This window comes from Melozone crissalis, unplaced genomic scaffold, assembly GCF_028551555.1.
Source record: "Melozone crissalis strain CALT ecotype California unplaced genomic scaffold, PUWL_Pcris_2 ptg000034l_1, whole genome shotgun sequence".
In the NCBI taxonomy this organism is placed as follows: Eukaryota; Metazoa; Chordata; class Aves; order Passeriformes; family Passerellidae; genus Melozone; species Melozone crissalis.
This window is the reverse complement of record NW_026535812.1, coordinates 22,130,082-22,149,536: the sequence shown is the minus strand read 5'-3', so window position 1 is coordinate 22,149,536 and position 19,455 is coordinate 22,130,082. Positions and strand designations below refer to the sequence as shown.

Sequence of the window (19,455 nt, the reverse complement as noted above, 5' to 3'; positions counted from 1 at the left end):
GCTCCTGCAATTTAGTGTTTCACAAAGATGCATTAAAATTTCTATAGGGAAAAAAAAAGGAGACATTAGCCAGATATCCAAGGTGCTTTTCTGGCAGCAAATATCTTGATGTACTGCAGATAACACACCATGCCAAAAAAAACCCTGCAAAATGAAGAGCTGAGCATTAAAGGTGGGTTTGTGAATCAGCAATAGATTCAAAGAGGCAGAGGGCATAGAGGAGTAAGACATAAGACTTTAAAAGAGCTCAAGACTAGAAATATGAGGGATGGTGACCCATCAGGTGATTGCACCCTTCAGGAGGAGGCCAGAGTGCATCTCCCATGGAGCAGGGAGAGTTTCACAGCTTGGGCTCTGCTTGTGCCTGTGCAGGCAGAGCAGAGGGGTCAGAGCTGCACCATGCCAAAGCCCTTACTGCAGCCATCGTGTATGATTAGCATCTGTAAGCTACAGATGGCTGAAACTTCTTCTGCAAGAAAGCCTCCATGTCAGATGTGCTTTTATATTACTGTAAGTCAAGCACATGAAATCACTGTTAAAATTATTGCCAACTTAAAGCATGTGTTTTTTAATAAATGCAGTCTGCCTGCATTTTACGAGGCATTGTTTTATTGTAACCATAAAAACTTCAATTCCCTCTACCTAGAAGTTCATCTTTTGAATTACACTTTTCTAGTTCACTTACTCTGCAGTCAGTCAGCTTAATTTGTAACTTGTATAGATTTTCTGCCCAGCAACAGCAAAAGGAAAACATTCAACAGAAAAAGATGTCGTACCAGAAAGAGCACAAAACCTGGCACTGAAACTGGGGGGCAAATATGCTGCTGGAAGCTTTTTTAGGTTCTTAGTTGCCCAGTTTTCAATCTGAGAGTTCCAAATCATAGGAACAGAAAGGGGCAACAAGATTTGACAGGACTGGACAAGACAATGCAGCACTGCACATACTTTTCCATCCCAAAGTGCCAGGGTGTGGTTTGGAAACACAGAGCCAGGATAAATGATTATACGCTTTGCTAACTCCAGTGACCTCATAGCACAAGTATGTGGGACAACCTCTGGCAAAAGGCCCTTCTGCTTTATATAGATTGCTTTCTGAATCTAATTCTGTAAGTATATGGGGTCTGAGTAATGAGTTTGTTTAAATAAGTACCAGTTAACAAAGGTGCTGTATTGAGCATCTTTAAGGATTTACATCCTATTTCAGTGTATGAAAACTTAAACAGACTTTTACAGCCAGAGCTGGAGCAAGGTCAAGGGCTGAGGGGGAGAGGAGCTGAGGGACTCTTGGTGGTGCCCTGTGACAGGACAAGGAGCAATGGCCATAAAGTAAAACACAAGAAGTTCCGCCTCAACATGAGGATCAATTTCTTCACACTGAAGGTGGCAGAGCACTCGAGCAGGCTGTCCGGGCAGTTTGTGAGTCTCCCTCTGTAGAGACATTCCAAACTCACCTGGACACGTTCTTGTGTCACCTGCTCTGGGTGGCCGTGCCTTGGCAGGGGAGTTGGACTGGATGATCTCCAGGGTCCCTTTCGGCTCTGACAGTCTTGTGATTGTGTGAAGGGGGCCGGTGAGGGGTTGAGGAACCGAGGCGGACTGGTGAGGGCTGAGGGGCTGCGGTGGGCTGAGGGAGGTGGTGAGGGCTGAGGCGGAACTAGGGCTGAGGCGGCATGAAGAGAATGAGGGACGGGGGCAGGATGGAGGGGACTGAGGGACCGAGTCGGGGCGCTGCTGGGCGGTGATGGACCGAGGCGCTGAGGCGCTGAGGGACCGGGGTGGAATGAGGCTTTGAGGGGACTGTGGGGAAGGTGAGGGACCGAGGCGGGTCGCTGAGGAACTGAGGGAATGAGAGGGCACAGTGAGGGACCGAGGAGGGACCGCTGAGGAACTGAGGGACGGAGCGACACTGTGAGAGACCGAGGGGTTCGCTGAGGCACGCAGACGGCTCGGTGAGGGACCGAGGCGGGTGGCCGAGGGGCGGGGGGCGGTGACGGGCGGAGGCGCCGCGGGCGCGCCCCCTTCCCGCCCCTCCGCTCGCTCCCGCCGCCTCTCGCGAGGCCGCCGCCCCCCCCCCCCCCCCCGCGCGCGTCACCGGCGGAGCGGACGGGGACAACATGGCGGAGCGGCGGAGGCACAGGAAGCGCGTCCAGGTACCCGAGACTCTCCCTCCTCTCTATCTCTCCCTCCCCGCCCGGTGGCTCCCCCTCTCCGTGCTCAGAGCGGCTTCCCCCGCGGTCTTCCCGCCCGACGCTGTTGCGAGGTGGCGGCTGCGGGCGGCCCGCGGTGAGAGCGCCCCAGTCTCGGGGCGCCGGGAGCCCCTCAGGCCGGGGCCGGAGCCCGGGCCGGCAGGTTCTCCTCAGAATTTTCTAGCAGATGGGTAAACACCGTGAAAGCAGAATGGTGGAGCTCAAGTAGGAGCGTTTCGGGGCTGAGGGGCAGCCAGCGGGGCCCCCGGCACATCAGAGGCGCCCCCGCTCCATCCCCATGGGCTCTGCGCCCTCAGAAGTTCTTCGTCTCTCCATGGCCAAAAAATTACATATGGAGCTGTTCCTGATTTTTAATCGCCGTGTTATACTCAGGATCTCCCCGGTTATCAGTGTCGAACAATAGCTTAATGAGGGTAACACCAAAACACCCGGGAGCTGCCTTCACCCAGCCTGTCCGGCCCAGGGATCGTAAGCAGAAGCCGTGGGACAGATGGTAAAAACATCTTAAAAGCAAACGTGCCCCAAGCAGGAAATGATGCGGGAAGGAAAGGAAATTTGTGTCTGGAAAACATAAACAAACAGGCACGCCTATAAATAGACCTAATCAGCTTTGAGATGGTGTTAAAATGTAGTGATAATTGTGTGGTGGCACTGACAGACAAACTGAGGGCTGCTTTGGTGTTTTCACTTACCTGGGAGCCTGGTGTGTCGAGGTGTAGTTTTTACATGGAGTTTTTCAGAGTTTTTAATGCATGTTTTGGGCATACTTACAGTATCAGTGACCAGAACGCTTGTTACTGTTATGTGTTATCAACACTCGGCTAAGTAGTGTTTGTTTGGGGTTTATTGCTCTGCTGTAAGAGCAGATAATATTCACGGCAGAGATCACAGAGCCATTCAACAATACCAGCTTCGTATGTCACCCTTCTGCTTCGCTGCCCCCTCTCCTATCTCAGCCTTCCCCTCCCAGCCCACTTTCCCTTCCCCCAGGAAGATGGAGATCTGCCTATACCTGTAAAGGTTCCTTTTTCCCTTTAATTCCAATTAGCGAGGCAGGGGGAGAAAGGCAAGGAGTCATTAATCAAAATCTTGTTGAACGAGCCCTATCCATCACAGCGTTCAATGAATTATTGCAAAACGTCACATAATTATTCTCCTTTTAAGATTTTTATAGGTTGTCCCTTTCCAAGAATGACAAAGCACCCATCAAACCAAAATTAAACATAATTTAATGTTTGTATAACACCCAAAGCTGTGGTCTTGCAGGCAGTTGAGCACATACTTAATTTCCAGCCTGTTAGCAGTAAAAGTATTTCCCAGATTGTTAGTAATGAAATCGATGTCTGGGTTTTAAAACTTAAGGTTGTGGCCTAAATTTGTAATATAATTATGCAAATAAATGTGTATTATCATAGGTTCCTAGTGTAGGTCAGCAACAATGGGAAGACAAGACATAAAGAATACTGGTGAATGCCCAAGGGGTGTTCTTAATTGGTCAGTGAATAAAGCAACTCATATTTTTCTTGGTAGTGGGTTTTGGACTTCATTTTTCTTAAGCTTTTTGAACTTTACTGGCGTATTTGCAGTATGATTATCACGTTTCTCAGGCTCATGCTGCAAGTGTCTTCTTTTAAAATCAAGTGTGGGATTTTTCCTCGTAGGTGCTTCAAATGTTTTAGCAGTGTGTACTTAATTTAAGGTGATGTTGCCCCCCTAAAGAGATTATTTATTGTGCTGCACACAAGTCTGACATCAGAATACCCTGTATTTCTCGACAGGAGTGAGGTTCTTGGGAAAAATTGGTGGTTTTAGCTGTGGATGAGGCTGATGTAGTGGAGTTCAATTAGAAAAACCATGGGCACAGAACCTGGGTTTGGAATGAATTTTTTGTAGGGTTTTATGCCTGCCATCAAGATTAGAATCATGGTAGTTATGTCAGATAGCTGGACATGAAAAAAGGCTCAGAAATAGTTCAGAGTTCTCTGTAGGCTGCTCCACGTTTCCCATCGGAAGCAGCCACAGGAAGGATGTGTTTCATGGAATGCACTTTCATCAAAAGGCACATTGCCCAATGTGTGTTGCATTGCTTGCACTCTTCCTCTGAAAGTTACAAAAGTTACAAACTTTTTAACTTCAGAAGTTTGAACAAAGATATTTCAGAGATAAAATTGTCCAAGTGTCATTCCTGATGGTAATTTAGCCGTAATCAACCTGGAGATTAATTCAGACCTGCAGTATGAGGGGAGGCTGCTCTGTAGGATGCACATTGCTTACCCAGTGGCTCCCTCGCGGTTCAGATGGCTGAAATCAAGAATGCTTGCTGTGTACAAAGGACTTACTGACAGAAAAACAACATTTGTTGTCTAATGGCCAGTTTAATCTTTTTATTTTAGACAAAATACAAAAATGGGAGATGCCTTTGAATGCCTGCTACTCCAGCAACCTGATCAAAGCTACTTCATGTCTTGGAACTATTTTTTTTTTCCATATGTATCCTGAAATATTCCCTTAACCACAGGACCCTTAACCACAGTTCTTTCAGTTTTGCCTGTGTGTTATTTGAAAAGTGTCTAAAGATTGGTGGATCTGGTTCTGTACTTGAACTGTTTAGAAAATTAAAAACATACAGAGCCTTACTCAGTCTCATCTGTGGGGTGATCTCCGTTCCCCCTCTCTGTTGTTTGGTGTTGTTTCCTTTGGGCCGGGTAACACGTGGCACTGTGCTGGCAGCTCTGCAGTTTGATGTTAAATGGGCATTAAGTTTTCATTGCCTTGGCTGCATTCCAGGGCACGGTTTGAGTCTGCCCGTGTCAGGTTTTGGGCTGATCTTTGCCTTGGGATTAACAGAGCTTGGCGAGCACCTTGTTGCTGTGTCCTGCACTCCAGAAATGTTCATGCACGTAAATGCTGCCCCTGCAAAGAGAGAAATCAGCTCCTGGGCAGTATGGGGTCAGTGTCCCACTGCAAATTGATGGCTGAGGTGGCTGAGGTGCCATTAATGACAGGTACTTTCCTTGTTGGCTTTTTCCTTTGATTCAGGTTCTGAGATTCTCCTGATGAAGGACATCTACTAACCATTAACTCTTGTAGCCTGCAGCTGGGTCCTGTTATGGTTTGGGTTCTGCTGGAAGGAAAATGCACAGCTGCAGAGCTGCACTGCTGCTCCTGTGCTGCAGTTTTGTGTGAATGACTCTGACAAGGATCTGCAGAAAGGACATTGCAATGGTTTTCCAGTAATGTGTATTTTACTCCAGCTTGGTCATTTGGCTTGATTTTATTCATAAATTCTACTAAAGATGAGTGGGATGATAACAAAGGAGACTGCTTAAATTATGTCTTTGAAAGCTCAGTGGTATCAGCTGATAGAGGAGGAAGAAACAAACATCAAAGGGGAAAAACAAAGCAGAAAAATGGGAATGAAAAGTAGCAGCCTGAGTTGTCACTAAAACAAGAATCAGTCTTTTGGAAATCTTGAGTTACATTTTTGGAGGTGGAAAGGGAAAAAGTCAGAAGAGCTGGCCTGGGGTTGGAAGGGGACTGAAGCTGGTGTGTTTTGGCTTCAATACACTGTACATTGCTCCTTGGATCTGTTTTAGAACTCTGTATGTTTACAGAGTTCTGTATGTTTTGCCCAAAAAAATTAGCAGTGGTTAAAAAGAAAGAGGGAAGAAAACAGATACTTCTGTTTTCATAGGATATGGACTGCAAAACATCTGCTAATCTTTTTCTGTAAAGAAAAGTTAATGTTTTGTGGCCAGCACATGGCCACGGTAACCCAGAAGAACTGGTTTCTCCACATGGCTCTGCCGCAGTTTCTTTTAAGAGACCTGGGGCTGTCCTTGTGCTGGTCACCAGTGCAGGAGTCAGACAAGTTTGTGTTTGTTACTCACTGAAGAAAATTGGGATGTCCTACGAGCAAGTCCCAACACCCAGGTGTGTTTGTTTCCCCTCCCCACTCCAGCCATGCCAATTTCTGTGCTTTTTCTTTGCCTGTGGCACGTTGGTTTATTTTGGGCAAAGTACAAATATCTCAGCAGCACCCAGTGCCCTGCACAGAACATGCAGAGATCCTGACAGTGCACAGGGAAGGGGAAAAGATAATCCTGCAGTTCAGCCCAAGCTGGGATGTGCTCAGCACTTTCAGAGTCTTTGGAATGAGGTGTGTGGAATGGAACCTGGCCTGACACAGTGGCATTTTTGATGTGGCCTCTCAGCTTGAAAAACAGGCACCACATGATAATTGTGCTTAAATTTCTTCTTTTCCTTATCTAAAAACTGTATCAACTATTAGGCTTCAACAGCCTGCTTTGAGGGGTGGTGTTCTGAAAATCTAAGAGCAAAAAAATCAACTGGATATTGTTTCATTGAAATAAAAGAATTTGGATGACCCATTTGAAACAGGGGAGTATAAATCCCTGTAATGCATTGGCTGCATGTGGAATAACTTGTCTTGCTAGTGACACTCAGCATTTACTCTCTCCTGATTTTCCCTGTTTGTGTGACCAGGTTGTGGAAGGAAATTGGCCTGCCTTGGGTCATACCTGTCTATTACAGCGACCTGAGGCGGTCGCTGGGGTGAGAGAAAGAAGAGAATTTTGTTTCTTGATCAGGAGGCTGGATTTATTGATATATGATATATAATACATTATAACTATACTAAATAGAATAAAGAGAGAAGTTGCAGATGCTGCTAAGCTAAGAAGAATAGAAAAGAATCTATAACAAAGTTCTGTATTTCGGGAATCTTTCTTCGAGCTTGCTCCTGTGATTGGCCCTTAACTAAAAACATGAAACATGAACTAATCACAGGTGCATTTTATTGCATTCTGCAGCAGCTGATAACAATTGTTTACATTCTCTTCTGGGGTTTCTGCTTCCCAGAAGATGCAGAAATCTGAAAGAAAGGATTTCTGTCAAAAATGTCTGCGACACCTGTCTTCTTGCAACTGTGAAGCAAAGAGGGGATAAAATGAGTGCAGTTTTCTAACCAGAAATGTGCTCTGCCCTTTTGTCATCGGAGCAGGAAAACCTGAATAAGTCATGCTTGGGCAGAGCTGAGGGGGAGAATTCAGTGGCTCAGCTCAGATGTTATTTTGATGTGTTCAGGCCTCTGTGGGGCTGCAGTCCCAGCTGGGGGTTGAATTAACTGCGAGCTGCATCCATGCACTGAAGTGCAGCAGGGACTGTGCTGTACTCTGATTTGGGAGATAATGGGAAGTTTGATTAGGAATTTCCCTTCCCTTCAGTGAGTCTGGAAGGTCCCTGGGTTTGATTGTTCATACAGGGCAGAATTGTGATTGAGAATTATTCTTAAAAATTTAAAATGTCTTTGCATTTCTAGCAAGTGACTAGGCTGAGCACTGCTTTTCCTGTCAGTAGGTGGAGTTCTGTCTAGACAAGTAAGAAATCTGGTTTGATTTTATTTTTAATGGCCAGAGTTTGTCACCAGGGATTGTAAATCTCTAAATCTTGCATGCTGTCTAGTGACAACATGGGCTGCTTTTAAAAACAAACACAAAATTTGGTTGAACTGCAACTTTTAAAAGTTGTGCCTAGGGTAATGAACTTAACATTGCTTTGGTTGATTTAATTTATTGATGGAATATATTATTTTCTGTCAGTCATTTATTTTCACATTTTAATGGAAGCCTGGCTCTGCCAACAAAGGGATGAAAATAGGATGAAAAATGGGGATTAAATTGCAGGGGACACTTTCTCAGAATGAGCTCAGTTAAACTGTGGCAGTCTCTCTCACTGGGAAGCTTTTTTTGTTTGGGCTGTTATGAAACTACCCCTCGCAAAGCAATAGAGAGAAAGGAGCAGTAAAAAAATCTCCTGGTGCCAGCCCCTGCCTGTGCAGTGCCTCACATGGCCCAGCAGGATCATAAATATTTTAGGAAGAAGGAGAAAAAGCACCTTAGCAGAGGAGTTAACACTGATGAGAATATCTGCACTTTCTCTGTCTCACTCTCCGTGCTGTGAAGAACATTTGCCCTGTGAATTGTTCCAAATCCCATTGCTGACAGGAATTATCAGCAAACAGCATTTCACACCCAGCTGCTGCCTGCAGTCCCCGTGCTCCTGGTGTCTGATCCCGTTGGCAATGGTGGCACACAGTCACTTGTTTGATTCCAGAGCACTGGAGCCCCTTTTGGTGCTGTTCCATTTATTGGCACCAAGTTTGGTGGCTTGGTTGGATTTACAGTTACTGCTAGAACTGTACCATGTAAGAGGACCTGAAACCACAGAACATAAATTATGTCCATACATGGCACTGTCAGGGAGTAGTTTTCTTATCTGATGTTCAATGCAGATTTTTAAAATGTAAAAATTAAAAAATGGATTGAACATGCAGCAGGATGTAATATCCATTTGAGGACTGTTAGGATCATCTGGCCTAATTTGGGTACATTTTTGAAACTACCTGGTGAGTGAGCATATTTCTTCTTCATGTGGAGGGTTTTTAAAAAGTCTCAGAACTAAGGGCTATGGAGACTTTTGGTCATTTGGATACCTTGTGTCTGTATTATTCTCTCCAAAATTCTCCTCAGACAGGAAAAGCAACAGTCTCCTCTCGAAGGATACTCATTAACCAGTTGGTTTTGAAAGTTAGCTGTTGAAAATTAACAACTCTACCATCTGAAGCTTTTATTCTGGTGTAAACACAGCTATTTCACCTTGCATTTCCATGGAACAGGCTGCTTGTGATATTATCATTATGCATCTTAAGAGCAGTAATGGAGGTTGTGTATGTTTATTGACCTTTAGGAATATTAGGTCTTTAAATAGACTCTGAAACTTTTATTCCTGGAAATGACCAGTCTGATTTGTGGTTGATACAATCTATTTCTTCAGGCAACCCCAGAGGAGCAGGTACAGAAAAGGCCCTGAGGTGTGGAAAGCTGTCCTGTGTTTGTGCTACTGAGCCACAAGTAGCAGGGGGGTTGGAGAATTAAACCTTGTGGATTAAAAGAATGTACAGAAAAGTGTTTTGAGGAAGTTAGCATAAGTCAGTTTAATATCCCAGCCTATGGGTTTTTTCAGATATGTTTTTGTGAAGCAGAAACATTAGGAAGTTCTTCCATTCCCTGCTTGCAAATATTAGATCTTAATTTTACATAATGAAAATGCTCATCTCCATCCTTCTGCCTTATACATCTCAGAGTTCTGTTCGCTCTCTGCAAGGTGGTAAAAGCACAGAATTTGTGAATGTGTGCAGACTAAGGGCTCCCTTCTCATAAAGCATTGCTTTTCATGTTTAAATTTCATCCTGCTGTGCTTTCATCCTGATGTTGTACTCTGTGGATTGGCAGAATCTCCTCAAAGTCTCATTCTGCAGTCAAAGTAGGCAAAGAAATTTTCTAGCCAAATCTTTCAGCTTCTTTTCAACATGGTTTTCTCCTTCTCACATGAAATCTGAGCTGCACTCTCAGAGTGCCTACATTGCTGTCATTTCATACACACTCATTCCTCACTCTGCTTTTTCTTTGTTCCCAGCTTCACAACTGTTTCCATCCCAGCTGTGTACCTTGAGCAGCTTCCACGTGCTGCTTTCCTCTTAGGCCTTCCTTTAGTTTGCTCTTTCTACAGATCTGCTGAAGGAGTTTGTCCTCCTTACCTTCAGTTCATCTAACTTGAGATTTGCTGCTTTTTTGCTTCATTTACACAGAAAGTTCTCAGGAAAAATGACTTGACCTATTGTCACATCCTTCATATTTTATTTGTTTAATGTGCCATTAAATAATGAAGACAGGACTTTGCAATATCAGATTTTTTAAGCCCAAATGGGTGATTTTCTTATGTGTTTAAAACTGTATTAATAACTTTTGGCTTTTCCCCCTGTAGGAAGTTGGTGAGCCATTCAAGGAGGAGAAAGCTGTTGCTAAATACTTGCGCTTCAACTGTCCAACAAAATCCACCAACATGATGGGCCACCGAGTGGATTATTTTATTGGTAGGCTTGCTTTTAACCAGAGAATGCTGGTTTCTTCTCACATTGCACTTGGAGGGTGGGAGAGTGTTGTAGGAAGGAGACTAGGACACCCAGATGGTTCATCACAGGTCTAATTTATTAAAGATTTATTTATTTATTTATTTATTTATTTATTAAAGTGTTCGATGCTTATTAAAGAAAGCATCGAACACTTATATAGCAAATAACAAGCTTATGAATATTCTGTAAGCCAAGCAATCTATTGGTTAAACTATACTATCAACTTTTCCTCATTCCTTAGGGGTTACATCTCTCTTTTCTCATGTTTATTTCACTAATTGTTATTATACTACAGCCAGGCCCAAAGACACACTATCTTTGCAGGTGTAGGATTTGGAATTAGCCACAGCTTTGTAATTTTCCAGTCTCTAGCAGCTAAATTCCCAACAGGAGAGGCTGTTTTATTTTGATTAATAGTACTGATCCTACAGTTTGGTTTTGAAAACTTATCTAGGTATTAGGAAGCCATAAAATGAATCTCACTAGCCTGGAGTAAATGCAATAATCTTTCACTCTGTGGTTTATAGGTGGGTGATGTCAAGAGGAATGTATTTCAGAATAGTGCCTAGTCTTACTTGAAAGATTAAAAGGATGTGAAACATCACCAGAACAGACTGGTCATTGTGGTTCAAGACTAAATGTTAAAAATAATGTTAATTTGAATGCATTTTTAATTCTTTTTTTCCCTCTAGCTTCCAAAGCTGTGGATTGCCTCCTGGATTCTAAATGGGCGAAGGCAAAGAAAGGAGAGGAGGCTCTCTTTACAACCCGAGAGTCTGTGGTTGATTACTGCAACAGGTATGACCCAGGCCACCTCTCCAGTGTCATGAATGGCTGTAGCTGTCCAGATGTCACAGTTAGTTAGGAACCAATGTAACTTGGGCTTTGTGCATCCTAAAACTTCAGGATGTATGCAAAAATAATGATTGTAATGATTTCTGTTGCTGTGTTTGAGGGTGGAAATGATGCAGTATTACAGCGACCTGAGTGGGTCGCTGGGGTGAGAGAAAGATGACAATCTTGTTTCTTGATGAGAAGGTTGGATTTATTGATATATGATATATAATACATTATAACTGTACTAAATAGAATAAAGAGAGAAGTTGCAGAGGCTGCTAAGCTAAGAATAGAAAGAAAGAAAGAATCTATAACAAAGTTGTGTCCAGGGACTCTGTCTCTAGCTTGCTCCTGTGATTGGCTTTTAATTATAAACATGGGAACATGAATCAATCACAGGTGCATCTTATTGCATTTTACAGCAGCTGATAATCATTGTTTACATTCTTCTTCTGGTGCCCTTTGCTCCCCAGAAGATACACAACCCCAAAGAAAGGATTTCTGTGATAAAATGTCTGTGACAATGCAGTTTCATTATTTTTGTTCCTAGAACTCTCCCAGGCTTTCACTGCACTGCTTGGGGCAGCAAGGTGAACCAAAGGAGTTTCCTGAATTTTGCCAATATTTGAAGTCAGTAGGGTCAGAGCTCTCAAATCTCTGTCCCTGCTGTCTGAGGAGCAGATTCCCTGCTGCTCTTCCTGTTGGGAATTTGGCTCCTTTCAAGGATGTTTCTTGTTGGTGACCACATTAAGAATACCAAGCACTACATCCTGGTGCCCTGCTTGCCATATATTTACATCTTGATATCTCCATACTTAAACAGATAACACGTGCACTTGCAATAAGGTCTGTTTGTAGCTGGCAGGAAGGGAAGGCTTGGCATAGGTACCACAGTTGAACAGAGCACTTCTGTTCATTGTGCATCACTTACCAGAGATCTTGATGAGCTGTATGCCCACTTCCTTATCTTTGCTGTGAAATCCATTGACATGAACTCAAAAATAAATAGTGCAGGAATTGCATTAATGGGAAAGATAATTAAAAGGATCTTGTGGTTTGCTGTATCCTACATCTTGTGTGTTCATTTAAATCTGCAAAATGCTGCCTCAGAAAAGTGCAGTTTTTACCCAGATGAACCAAAAAAAGCAAAGCAACAGGCAGGACATGGGAGAAGTAGGTCTGGTGTGTGTAGCTGTAAATAGAGCAGATGATTGTGACCTTGCCTTTCAGTCATGCTGGTCATGATTATGTTAGAGAGATAATCTAGAATGGTGTCTGATAACATAATTGAGTGTAAATGTTGTTCTCACAGCTGCACTTAAATGAATCATTTAACTTATTTCATTTTAAGACTCCTGAAAAAACAGTTCTTTCATCGAGCCTTGAAAGTGATGAAAATGAAACCTGACAAGGATACCAAGAAAGAAAAGGAAAAAGGAAAGGCTGAGAGTGGGAAAGAAGAGGAGAAAAAGAGCAAGAAGGAAAGTGGCAAAGATGAAAAATCAAAGAAGGAGAAAGAAAAGGAAAAGAAAAAGGATGGTGAAAAAGATGAGTGTAAGAAGGTAAGTACTGTGTGCAAGAGAAGACACAAACCTGTAACAAATACATCAACAGATTTTTAACATTGCACTGGCTCAGAAGTTGATTATTCTAAAATATGCCTTGCTTTATTTTCCTGTTTTCATCTCTAAATCATGCTGCTGCTTTTTTTTTGTTACCTTTTGAATTTGTCTTATTTTGGTCTAGATCAAAAAAGAGGCTTCAGCTCTTTGTGTACCTTGTCATCTTTTGACGTGGGCTGAGTTAATCCAAAGCTGTTCCTGTGCAGTGGCAGCAGGCAGGGAGCCTGTGTACATCAGCTACCACAGAATGACACATGTGCATGTGACCAAACACCCAAACCAGTGCAGCTGCAGCACTGAAACAAAACAGTTTTGCAGTGTTTGGTAACTGGAATGTTTGGAATGTCACATTTGGTATGTGGGGCCTGTAACAGCTCCATGCCTGCCTGCATCCTGTTCCTTGCACTTGAGCTTCCACGTTCAAACTACAACTGTGGTACAAGTTTTAATGTGGTTTGGGTTTGTTTTCACTCCTGATTGCTTTTATTACTTATTTATTATTAGCAGAACAGAATCTCTAAAATGTTGGCAAGCTGAGGAGAAACTGGATGAGTGAATTTGGTGTTTCTTCTACATTCAGTGCTCTGAATCAGTGAGAGTTAGTAGGATAGTGGGCCAAAGTTATTCCCATTCAAACATTCCTAAGTTAAATAATGGCACATCTAGTGGGAGTTACAGTCTACAAAGGTTTGGCTGTCCAGAGAAACCCAAATGGTGAATAAAAGAGTTATAAACAGGGCAGTCCCACTGCAGTCCCAGCCCAGTGTAAGATTACCCAGCCCCTGAGGTACTGCAAAATGCTGATTATGAAAGTAACGAACTCCTCCGTTCCACTGTCATCAGGGGAGGCACATTATTAAATGTGTGTTAATTTTTAAACTAATCATTATTTATTGAACACATATTTAGTGGATTATATAAGCCAGTGGGTGGGAACTTGAATGAAACACAGGACCAAAACCACAAAGTTAATTTCTCACAATGAAGTAAGCAAAGAGAAGCAAATAGGAGACAGAGAAGAGGAAGCACAAGATCCAAAAACAGATTGAGGAGGATAAAGAATAAATGGGCAGAAACTGATCTGCCAGGATGTCCATTTGGTAAATATGGCACTAAAATAGCAAATAATTCTAACAAAGTCAGTGATGGTGAAGTGTTGTTCCCTGTTCTTGATCCCTGTACAGACTTCCTGTATCAGCCCAGCTTTGCCAGGCTTTTCATGCCACAGTGGAATCCTGAAGTCATAGTCCAGTCCTTAGACACTAAAAATGAGATTTCTCCTTACCTAAAATCTTCCTTGATTTTTGAGGTACCCCCTTGATAATAAACAAGAACAGGAGGAAATAAAGTATCTTTACTTTAAAAAAAACCCAAAAAGTGTAAATATGATCTTAAGTCTGTGAAAAGTTACCAGATTAAATATATTAACAGATACTATAAATTAAATTAAAATATATTGTAAAGATCATGTACATCATAAAAATTAAAGCATTAGATTTTTGTAATTTTATATATAGTGGTTTGTATGTGTATTTTAAATATAAAATATGGATAAAATATTTATGTTTGTCCTCAGGATGACACCCCAGGAACACCTAAGAAAAAGGAAACTAAGAGGAAATTTAAACTTGAGCCACATGAAGACCAAGTTTTCTTGGATGGAAATGAGGTAAGATTTAGAGGTGCTTTTCAACTTTGGGTGTCACCATGCTGTTGTCAGACAATGCTGTAATTTATTGGATTTCTGCAAACTCCTTCTTGACATGTTGAAAGAAAAAATAATGGCAATGTGATGGCCGACCTTGAAAGCAGATTTTCATATACTTCAAGGAGGTTAAAGACAGGTAAATAGAGAAGAGTAACTTCCAAAAAATCCCAAAGAAAACTTCCTTACCAGTAGGTGAGGTGTTGGTGGCCATGAGGGGAAATGTTTGTCCTCAGAGTGAATTCAGGGGCTGGTGGGGCTGACCCTGCCTGGGACAGGAGGGTGGGACAAAGACTCCTGAAGTCCCTCCAGCCCAGCTTGTCCCACAGCCACTGCCATGCCAAAATTGTTCTAAGCCAAACCAGCCTTCCAGGGCACCATGTTCAGTGACAGGAGGGGAAATAAAAAATACCTGCCTGGCTTTGTGATCTGAATGCTCATCCTGGCTTTACCACTGACATTGTGGCCTTAAATACTTCCGTGTGCTTTGCTGTTCTGGAAGACAAAGAATTTAATTATTTACCAGCTCTGTAATGTCCAGAGTCACATTTGTGCTTCTCAAGTTTGGGATAAGTGGTAAGTTTTATTGTGCTGTGTTGATGCTGTGTGTGGCTGTACTGGAATCTCCCCCAGGATTCTTGTGTTCCTTTGGGTATAAAACACACATGGCAGCAAATTCTGCAAATAAATAACTTGTGCTGAAAATGTGTTTCTCCTTTGTATCTTGGTTTTACCTTTCTCATTCTACACTTGCTTTGCTCTGTTTCATCCCATCTGATGTGGAATCACACCCAGCTCTGATCCTCCCTGTTGTCTCTACATGAAGTGCCCATTCCAAATGAGGCTGCAGTATCTGCAGTACCACAGTATTTACTGCTTGTCCTAACATCACTTACTTCTCTGTTTATTAATGAGCTGACATTTTTTAACTACTGTAATTCACAAAAGCTTTTTTTAAAGTAGTAGCTGATTAAGAGCAAATTCCTGTGTATTTGCATTAGAGCTGGGTTTTTCCCTTTCCCTCATTATTTTGCACTTACAAACACTGGATATCACACACTTACTGCCAGTCACCATCTTCAGCCTGCCTGGGCTCCCAGAACAGCTGACTGGCACCTGAATACAGTTAACTCTGGCACCTGTGGGAAGCAGAATGTTAAATATTTATTGCACCACACAGAATCATCACTGCTTCCCAGGTGCCCTTCTGGTAGTTGGTATTGAACACCTGCAGTGAGGGTTGCTGGTTTCTAGTAACCAGCAGCTTCTTTTCATTGACAGAAGCTTGGATTCAAACTCTTTAATTTGCTAAGAAAAAAAATAACAGATTTTTCTAGTTCAGGAAATTCTGCACTTTACTAAGGAGTTTTTCATTTATGGCTGAGCAGCTCAGATTCAAATGGATCCACAGCTCTCACACAAACATTGGCTCTGAGGGTTGCAGCTGTAGATGCAGAGCTAACAGTGCTGTGGGACAGAGGGTGCTGGGGCACTGATCTGAGCCCAGCACAGGGCCTGCAGTCACCATTCCAGCTACTTCCTTTGTGTGCAGTCTCTGTGTTTTCCTTTCAAAACTCAAAAGACTTTTTGTTTCCACTCAGTGGTCTTGGGAAACTTTTGATTTTTTTTTTTTTTTTTTTGGCTTCATGCTGAACAACATTAATGAATAAAGAAAGATACAACCAAACCTTGATTTCAGAATCTTTCATTTTCCCATCAGTTCTGCTGTCTGATTGTTTTCCTCAGGATTCCATCACCTGTCAGTTACCCTTCCTAGGAATCACAACCCCTTGTCCTGCCTGGGTGCTGACCAGAAGGCCTTTTGCTCAGCACCAAGCATTGCAGCCTGGCAGTGAGTGTTTGGGGAGGGAATACAGGAGATGTTTATCAGAGAGCTTGTTCTGAGTGTAAACCACATCATTTCTGTTGTAGGTCTACGTGTGGATCTATGACCCTGTTCACTTTAAAACTTTTGCCATGGGACTCGTACTTGGTAAGTATGCACAAGTTTAAACTAACCAGTGAGTTGTCCAGTGGGCAAATGTGGGTTATGTAAAAATATGAAATATGTTATGAGTGATACATTCCGGACTCTAGAACTTGTGTAGAATAAGACAAATCAGCTAATTTTATTTTTTTAAATCTAAAATAGTATAGATGTTAAGTGAATCTAAAGCACTAGTTTGAATGAGCAGTAAGCCTTAATCTCTGTACGTGTGCTAATGATGCTTCTCGTGTCTCTGTCCTGCCCCCGTGCCCAGTGATCGCCGTTATCGCCGCCACCCTGTTCCCGCTGTGGCCGGCCGAGATGCGTGTGGGTGTTTATTACCTCAGCGTGGGCGCCGGCTGCTTTGTGGCCAGCATTCTGCTCCTGGCCGTCGGTGAGTGCGGGCAGGCGGCTCCTCCCCGAGCTCGGCCCGGGCGCTGCCGCCTCCCGGGGCGGGGTTGGGCCGCGGCCGGGCGGGTCCCTGTGCGCTGCCCTGCGGCCAGCGGGTGTCACAGTTGTGCCGCGGGAAGAGAGAGCGCTCAGGCTCGTGTCGCCTGCCGGCGTTCCCTGTGTAGTGCAGATTCGTTTACTGCCTGTGTTTAAACAAATAAGTGCGGAACTTATTTCTGTGTGCACCCAGGACTGCACACAGAAACATATTAAGAGGCGAGAATGGTGGCACCAGGATTTTAAAGCTTTCTGTGGCAGAGGGTTTAAAAGTTAAATGAGAGATAAGATCCATGGTTAGTGGGGTAGAGGAGACATGGGAAGAACAAACTACTCCACAGAGCTATTGTGGAATGAGGGGTTTCCCCCAGCATCCCCCAGTCCCTGGCTGGGTGTGAGCATTAGCAGTGAGCATCTCTTACAGCATGGTTGTACACCGTGTGTGTCTGTAACAAAATCCAAACTTTCCCTTGTTTTCACAGCTCGCTGCATCCTTTTCCTCATCATCTGGCTCATCACTGGAGGAAGGCATCACTTCTGGTTCCTGCCAAACCTTACAGCAGACGTGGGATTCATTGACTCCTTCAGGCCCCTGTACACACACGAATACAAAGGACCAAAAGCAGACTTAAAGAAAGAGGAAAAAGCAGAATCCAAAAAGCAGCAAAAATACGACAGCGAGGAGAAATCAGACAGTGAGAAGAAGGAAGAGGAGGATGGAAAGACAGAAGGCACAAGGAACTCGGGAACAGACGGCTCGGGAGGAGAGCGACATTCAGACACTGACAGTGACAGGCGCGAGGATGACAGGTCCCAGCACAGTAGTGGCAATGGAAACGACTTTGAAATGATCACAAAAGAGGAACTGGAACAGCAAACAGATGAAGGGGATTGTGAGGAGGAAGAGGAGGAAGATACCGAAAGTGGGCCTTCACATGGAAAATCATAACTCACTGTGGTTTGGGACTAAGTATGTGCAAATGGTTGGATTTTCTTTGTTGGCTGATCACCAAAACATAGACCATACAGTAGCATCTTTGTTTGCTGAAACATCCGTGTTACCAAACAGTTTTATATCTAGTTCCTTCATTTTTTTTAACCATTAACTTGATTACTCGGTACTATGTTAATCATTAATATCCATTTACGGAAGTTTTATCAATTTGACAGGTTTTTTATTGATTGATAGGTTGCCCAGATTGTCCTCAAACACACTGAAAAACATCATTTTCTGGTACTTGCATAACTGGTCAATTAGTTTAGCTTCTCAAACTTGCTTTTGTAAACCAGGTAAAAGTTGAATGACCAAATCTCAGATTATTCCTAGTTATCCTCATCTGATAGTTAGGTAAAGCCCTTCTTAGCCCACAGCCTTCTTGATATTTTTCTTGACTTTGTTTTCAAAAGATTGTGAGAACTTTCCTGAGAAAACTAGTTTTAGCAGAAGTATTTTGCTGACAGTAGAGGTGTCAGGTAGTGCTGAATTTGGCTGCAGTGTTCTCTGTTTCTCCAGCCTGTGTGCCAGCAACTGAGGAAATCCAAACTGGTTTTGTGCATCCAGTGCAGAGAGAGATGTCATCTCTAGCAGGTGAAGGAAGCAGCATGGTTTGGAAATGATGGCTGTTTTCTTTCTCCTGCTCCATCATAATTTAAATAAAAACAAATGTATTCTGTACATAATTTACAAATAAAGCAAACCATTTACTTTAACTGCTACTTATTATTTAGAGATTTGATCCAGCATTCAGTTTGTATTATTGAAGCCATGTTGTGGTGTATCTATCAGAGAAATGCAAGTCGAGAGGACCTCACGGAGTATTTGTGTATGATTGGTAGCTGTTCCACAGAAGCTTTAGTTTTGTGCCAACATTCCATGTATTTGAGTAAATTGATCTTTATTAAATGAAAGCAAACACCAGAGCTGTATGGATGCCTTAATGTTAAACCTCTGTGTACTCTGGAACTGGAGTAGTTTGAAGCAGAAGAGGCAGGAGAGTTGCTCTGCTCGCAGAGCTGCTGTGCAATGACCGTTCATGTTTGTAAAGCCTCAGAGGAGCTGCTGCCTCTGGGCAGGATGGACTGGAGCTCTTGGCTGACTGAGCATGGAAGAAGTTACAACTCAGCCTCTTTCCTCTCAAGGACTTTATAGATTTGATTGTCTTCCCAGCCCACTCAGAGAAGATGAGGGTAAGAGAATTTTTTTTCCTATCCTAAATTGCTTCCCATCCTTCCAGCGTCGGCATTTTGGATGAAGATACCAATTTTTCAGATTGTGCAAATATATACATCATCATGGTTGCATTGACAAACAATTCATGGATATGGTGTATTTGCTTCTTAAATCCTGAATAGTTACTCCATAAGGAAACAGATAAATTGGATCACTTTTTTATTAATATAGCAAAAAAATTAAAGGACCCATTAACTAAAGAGATTGACTCCTGGCCACTTGTGTGTTATCACTGATTGAAGAGCAAACAAAGTCCTGTTGGACCTGAGTGGGGTGTGCACAATGTCATGGGGAGAGCAGAGCCTGCACGGGGGCACCACAGGGCAGCCAAGCCCTCAGCAGGATTTTAAGAAGTTAATGCAGTGGTTTTCAGTTATTTCAAGTATGTTCCCTCCTCCAAGTGAAATAACCGGGCCATGCTGAGCAA

At 43.1% G+C, this 19,455-nt stretch overlaps 1 protein-coding gene across 1 annotated transcript; it reads left to right on the top strand.

The window, feature by feature from the left end:
- The first annotated feature begins 2,077 nt into the window (after window positions 1–2,077).
- Window positions 2,078–19,228, top strand: SEC62 (SEC62 homolog, preprotein translocation factor). Its single transcript, XM_054282538.1, has 8 exons — window positions 2,078–2,150; window positions 10,053–10,161; window positions 10,893–10,998; window positions 12,389–12,599; window positions 14,236–14,328; window positions 16,297–16,357; window positions 16,626–16,745; window positions 17,281–19,228. Exons 1-8 carry the CDS (start codon window positions 2,115–2,117, stop codon window positions 17,745–17,747), a joined length of 1,203 nt encoding a protein of 400 aa, XP_054138513.1. The 5' UTR covers window positions 2,078–2,114; the 3' UTR covers window positions 17,748–19,228.
- The last annotated feature ends 227 nt before the right edge of the window (window positions 19,229–19,455 follow it).